This window comes from Dromiciops gliroides, chromosome 5 (assembly GCF_019393635.1).
Source record: "Dromiciops gliroides isolate mDroGli1 chromosome 5, mDroGli1.pri, whole genome shotgun sequence".
Taxonomy (NCBI): Eukaryota; Metazoa; Chordata; class Mammalia; order Microbiotheria; family Microbiotheriidae; genus Dromiciops; species Dromiciops gliroides.
The window spans coordinates 250,308,410-250,314,888 of record NC_057865.1 but is presented as its reverse complement, the minus strand read 5'-3'; the positions used below and the strand labels follow the sequence as shown (position 1 = coordinate 250,314,888).

Genomic DNA, 6,479 nt, shown 5'->3' with positions numbered 1-6,479 from the left:
TTCATGAACAAAGTTCCTTGGGGGGTGGGACTGTCTTTTTGTCTCCTTTTTTGAACCTTTTAGGAGGTGCTCAACACTTGCTGGGATTTTATTCAAACTAAAAAACAAGCCTGGTTCTGCCTTCATTAATGAGCCTTGATAGTACTTTCACTGTTTCTTCCAGATTTCTATTGATTCAAGATGCTTTTTTTTTTTTGGGTGGGGGGTAGTAGAGGAGCGTATACTTTTCCAAGAAACAAAGGATAAGCCTCTATCACATCTGGGGAAAACTATGCATTGAACCAAACAGATTAAAAAGTCAGGGGCCCTGAATGGGCCATAGTTCTATAGAACCCCATGGCCACATGGATGGCAACAGCAATTCCAAATTCCTCACATACAAATTTATTCTCAGTTTCATAAATACACGAACATAAGAATTTCATCATATATTGGTCTTTTTAGATGCATCCTTCACTTTGTTTGGCCAAGAAGATCATACTGAATTGGGGCTGAAGGGGGGAGAGAGAAACATAATGAAATCACAAAGCAGGCATATATTTAATAGTCAATATTTATTTTGATTAATAATTTACAAAAATCTGACAGATTTAATTTATGTAAGGAGAGCTAATTTATTAAACATTTTACAGGGTTTTTGTTCCACAATGTAACACAACAAGATCCTGACAGTAGTAAAATAATACTTGGCACAGTTATAAATAAACAAAATATAAAACCAAAATATCCATAGCTAAGATGTAGTGATGCAGTATTGTGCACATTAGTATCTGAAATTAACTTCGGTGGACACAAGAACATAAAAACCTTCAAAGAAATGATACACATTCAGGGCTGAGACTGACTAAATTCCTACTTACTTAAAATATGTCCAATGCAGCTGATCTGAACTATTCTTGGTCTGGATCAACTTCCCACAAAATTCTGAAGTGGGTAAGCGGGTTCCCTACAAATAAGGCCCCTAAAATAATTTTATGGACGGTACACTGCTGCATAGTTGGCTCTTGGCCTTCTGACCATTTCAGGATTAGAGATCTCACCATACTCTGTGATGGAAGATAAATATCAGCATTTGCTCTAAATCCAGAATATTTTTCTAGGTACTTGTGAATTCAATGGACATTTCTGTTATTCTGAAAGACAAGCTCGTCTAGTCTTTTTTTTTTAAACATATAGAAAGAATATTGTACCACAGAGAAAGACCATGGTAACAATACTCATCCAAATTTGGTCAAACCACTTACATTTATACATTGTTTCTCAACCATTGATAAAAATGTAAAAATTGCAACTGAGTCTTTATGTGAATTGACTCAAAATATAAAAAGTTAAAATAATAAATTCTAGCATTTTATAAATAACTTTTGAATTAAAAAAATTATCTGAGGTTTTTCCCCAATGAATAATTAAAAATAGCAGAGACATTTTAAAAATTCACCAGTTGTTTGACCTTCTATGAGAAAATCGTACGGCTCTGTTGCCACCCCTCTACGCATTTCTTCCCTTTCTAAAACTAAAATATAGATGTCAATTTTCCAATATTAAAACTTTCAGGTTTCAAGGTTGAATTTTTGCTGTGTGTCTTGTGATAAAAGAAACAGCTAGAGAAAAAAAAATGGTACTTGCAAATACTGAACATTAACTATTTACAATTTCACTGCTCCTCTTACTAAGGCAAGGGGCGGGAATACCACTAGATTGCTTTAATACCTGTAATTTCCATATTACAGGAAATGCTAATTTTACCAAGCATAAGACATGCAGTGAACTTGCGGGGTATAATGCCTATTCACAGCAATACTGAACATCACTAGAAGCTCATTAGATATTTTCCTATTCTTTTTGGTTGGATAAAATGAAATGAGCAATTTTAAATATACTACCACACGCACTCACAAAGAGAAAACTATTTGATAAATTATTTATATACAGATACACATTCTTTACACTGGTCTAGGATCTGTTATCAGTCTCCCCTCCCTCCCACCCCTCCCTCATTTCTTCTCACAGGTTCTCGAACCACTAGTTTGCTACAGCACTTAAAGAGGACTCAAACCAAGTCTCACTCTGTAAACAATAGTTAAGAAAGCAGTGAATTAAAGTTCACCATGAGTATAATGAAATGCTGTAACCAAAAATGATCAGTGCATCACATCAAACAGTAAAAAGCCTTTCTGAAATTCTTTCAGATAGCTTAAAAATTTTCTAAAAACATTCAATTTGTGAACATTTAGCTACATTTAGGGGCTAAATTCCACTTGCTGACAAGTCATCAGAAGGAACCACTAGGTTTTCTGTTATTCACATATGCTATCTGCAGGGATCATCTCCTTTTTTTGCTGAATTTCATTATTTTGCCTACAATTTATATTGCAACATGGAACTAACAGGAAAGAAAGCCATTTCTTCAGGTCACTGAACTTTTTCACTCACTTCTTTGATTCTACTTATATGGTTTTCCTTGAAAATGTCACCTTTCCTTTGTTTTTTTGTTTTTGTATCTGGACTACTTCCAGTGTTCAGGTAACATAATTTTGAAAAACTCTTGCTATGATATTCAACATATCAAATTAAATTCCAATTTATTGTTCACTGGACTGTATCTTCTAACATACACATTCAGAGGCGTATCATGCACCGTGTAAGGGCTTTTAAGTGTAAACAAAGGAAACTGACGTAACTGTACTCATGCAAGGTATTATCAGACCACACAACCTCAGAAAAAAGTGTTTCCAATTATTTCACTGTACTATAACTAGATCAGCCTTATAGCAGCTGATAGGAATAAACCATATGCAGCACATTCCTCGTGAACATTATTTTGTTGTGCCATTCATCCTCCAACAGCAGTCTGAACAGTGGATCCCAAATAAAATGACATGATTTTCGTCATAGTCTTAAAATGTACATTTTTCAATGTACATAATACTCAAGTGAATGAAGACCCCAGCACTAGAACTAAATGTAATGTTATCAACATCAACCTGCATCATCAAATCTAGTATTTTACTATAAATCTTAACTTCACTTGAATCAAATTATTTCTGACCTGTGTAGCCTCCACCAACTTTTTACTTAAGCGGTGCTTCTTGTGTAGAGTATTATGAGAATGAAACCAAAAAGGTGAGGATGCGGTGAAATCCCACATTAAAATAAGTCCTGGCCCGGTGATGGTCTTTCTCCTTTTTCCGCAGTGGCAGTGTGTTCTGTCCACACTTGCTTTTATTAAGAAAGCTGACTGATGAAGAGAAGGTGCTGTAAGATTCAGGGTTAGCCCTACACAGAGCATGCTGTTGTTCAAAGGGTGTGGATTCGAGTGAGAGAGAAACAGCCAGACACAATTTCCAGGCGTCACTCAGAGAAGACTCGCTCACAGGATAACGGGGGTGCTACACAAGCTGGTAGCCAGATCCTGAAATTTGGTCGTACTCTATCGTATACTGTCTAGTCCAGTCCACAATGACAGGACGAAAGAGGCCACAGCATCGGAATTCAAAGAAGTCTATAATGTTTCTTAGACATCCATGGCTAGGAAACAAAAGCATAAAATGTCCATTAGTGTAACACTTCACTGCAGGAGCCCAAAGTACCACTCTGGGTATACTTGAGATGCCTATTGTCATATTTTGAAATGGAACACTGGAAAATTACAATGACCAAGCACGGGCCCAAAAAAGAGAAATTGGGGAAAGAGAGGGAGGTATACTAGGGGTGTGTAACATGGCGTAAACTACCAGATTTGGGTGATGTGATGGTTAGTTTTGCTGAACAACTTTCTCTTTAAAAAAATCGTTACAACGGATGGTTCTCTGGGGAGGAGCACTGGCCCTGGATTCAGGAGGACCTGAGTTCAAATCCAGTTTCAGGCATTTGATACTTACTAACTGTGTGACCCTGGGCAAGTCACTTAACCCCAATTGCCTCACCCAAAAAAAAAAAAATGTGTATTGTATTAACAGCTGTTGAAACCAATTTCCTTACTCTCAATGCTAGTGATGGGAACTACTCAAAGATAGATATATTGGTACAATTCTTTAATTCTTTTAGGTAAGTAAAAGATTTTCAGGAAGGCCTTTTAGTTACTCTCAAAATGGAGACCATTATGAGAAAATAATTATTAATAATGAATTTGGGGGCGGGTATGGGGGGAATCCAGAGATCAGTTTCAGCCCCTCCCTACCTGCCCACTCCCCACTCCAGAAAGTCCAATTCTTGAGGAAATTCTAATCTTGTCTGGGACAAGTCCAAGGGAACAAAAGGAATGGAGATTGATTTTTTACTTTAGCTAAGGGAACTCATGGGATTAAACCACACCTAGGTACCCAGACTTGCCTTTGTCTTCAGGGAAAGAGTAGTCTCTTCCCCATGAGGTCACCACCCTTAAGCCATGTAGAACATACTATTCTGGAGGCAATGAGGTACAAGGGGGCACTTGGATTAACTATCAAAATTCCTAGGTTGGAGCCCTTTTCTATACGTGTGACACTGAACAAGTCATTTAAATGAAGTCTCAATTTCCTTCACTATATTCACTGCACCACCTAGCTGCCCCAATTTCCTTAACTGTAAAAGAATTTTATTTTTACCGTCTATCCCACAAGATTGGTAAAAATCAAGTGAGATAATGTACAACATATAAAGGGCTTTATAACCACCAACTGTTATATAATTGTATTTTTCCCCGTTTCCTTCTTTCTTTGGGGATCTAGCCTATCAAAAAGCAACTGCTAAACTGGGTCAACCAAAATGGACAATCTGTTGTTATACTGTTAAATGTTTTTTTGTTCTTCAGTTATTTCAGTTGTATTTGACTCTTCATCACCCTGGGGTTTTCTTGGCAAAGATACTGGAGTGGTTTGCCATTTCCTCCTCCAGTTCATTTTAAAGATGAGAAAATTGAAGCAAACAGGGTTAAGTGACTGGTCCAGGATCACACAGCTAGTAAATGTCTGAGGCCAGATTTGAACTCAGGTCTTCCTGACTCCAGGCCCAGCACTCTATCCACTATGCCATCTATCTGTTAAACATTAAATGTTAAATGACTGCCATTCACAAAGTCAAAACCAATTTACAATGAGTAAGTCTGTGTGTCTATATAGTCACAAAATTCAATTTTATCAGTTTTCTTAGTTTTACTAGTTTAATAGTTATATAACAATGCTATAAAGGGTTTTAATATACATTTCTTTAACAGGTCGTGTCAAATTGCTATTTCAAAAACAGTTGCATAACAGCTTTCCCAGGTTATTGTATGATTGGTTTGGGGGGGGGGGGGAGAAATCCCGATAAATAAATGGAAAAAAAAACCCTAGTGATTTTAGCAACTGAAGGAAATAAATTTCTTCAAAACTTAAGAGAAAATGTATAAGACAAAATATGCAGAAGCAAGTACCTGACAGATAGTTAAAAGAATAACAACGAAAAGGAAAAAAAAAACCCAAACAGTAAAGGGTACAAGAACATGCAAGTGCAAGCTTTCAATTACAACTCTGCAAAAGAGGTAGGTTTACTTCCACAAATCAATTTCCCCCAGGAGAGAAGTCTTATCCTTTCTCAGTTTTCCTTTCTTAAGTCTGCAAGCTTTTAGTTTTTGTTTAAAGGAAGATGCAGATAGGACTGTAACAAAGTATACCTGAATGCACAGCCCAAGCTAACACTCAGGAACATAATGGAAGTAATTCACTTTTATTTAGACACCAAAATGTCACTGACAAGACCATGAAATTTGAATTTACTTCTGTGATCAGGCACTATTAAATTAACTTAATTTAATTGTGAGGGAAAATTTACCCAGAATGCTAGCAATATTTCTAAAAGAAATTTTAGACTAAAATAACATGGCCAAAAAGAAGTGTTCCCAGGGGTGGCTAGGTGGTGCAGTGGATAAAGCACCGGCCCCCTGGATTCAGGCAGACCGGAATTCAAACATTCTCTTTTTGTGTGGGGGGCAGTGAGGATTAAGTGACTTACCCAGGGTCACACAGCTAGTAAGTGTCAAGTGTCTGAGGCCGGATTTGAACTCAGGTCCTCCTGAATCCAGGGCTAAAATTTTATCTACCTGCACCACCTATCTGCCCCAGGAAGACCTGAATTCAAATTCGACCTCTGACACTTGACACTTACTAGCTGTGTGTCCCTGGGCAAATCGCTTAACCCTCATTGCCCCACAAAAAAAAAAAAAAAGTGTTCCCATGGAAAGGCAAATTTCCAGTGTTGCAATTTATAACTTAGCTTCAAACATAAATTCCTAGAAGCTATAGGAAATTTGCTAAACAGTAAAAAAAAATCTTATAAATATCTAGCAAAGGGGCAGCTAGGTGGAGCAGTGGATAGAGCACTGGCCCTGGATTCAGGAGGACCTGAGTTCAAATCCGGCCTCAGACACTTAACACTTACTAGCTGTGTGACCCTGGGCAAGTCACTTAACCCCAATTGCCTCACCGCCCCCCCCCCCCAATCTAGCAAAATAAAGGAAAACA

At 37.4% G+C, this 6,479-nt stretch overlaps 1 protein-coding gene across 1 annotated transcript in view; it reads right to left on the bottom strand.

The window, feature by feature from the left end:
* Positions 1 to 535: 535 nt before the first annotated feature.
* ZDHHC17 (zinc finger DHHC-type palmitoyltransferase 17) overlaps positions 536 to 6,479 on the bottom strand; it is a 113,884-nt gene continuing 107,940 nt past the window's right edge. Inside the window, exon 17 of the mRNA XM_043966463.1 lies at positions 536 to 3,528. Coding sequence (XP_043822398.1) covers positions 3,390 to 3,528 — 139 coding nt within the window. The 3' untranslated portion in view covers positions 536 to 3,389. The remainder of the gene's footprint in view (positions 3,529 to 6,479) is intronic.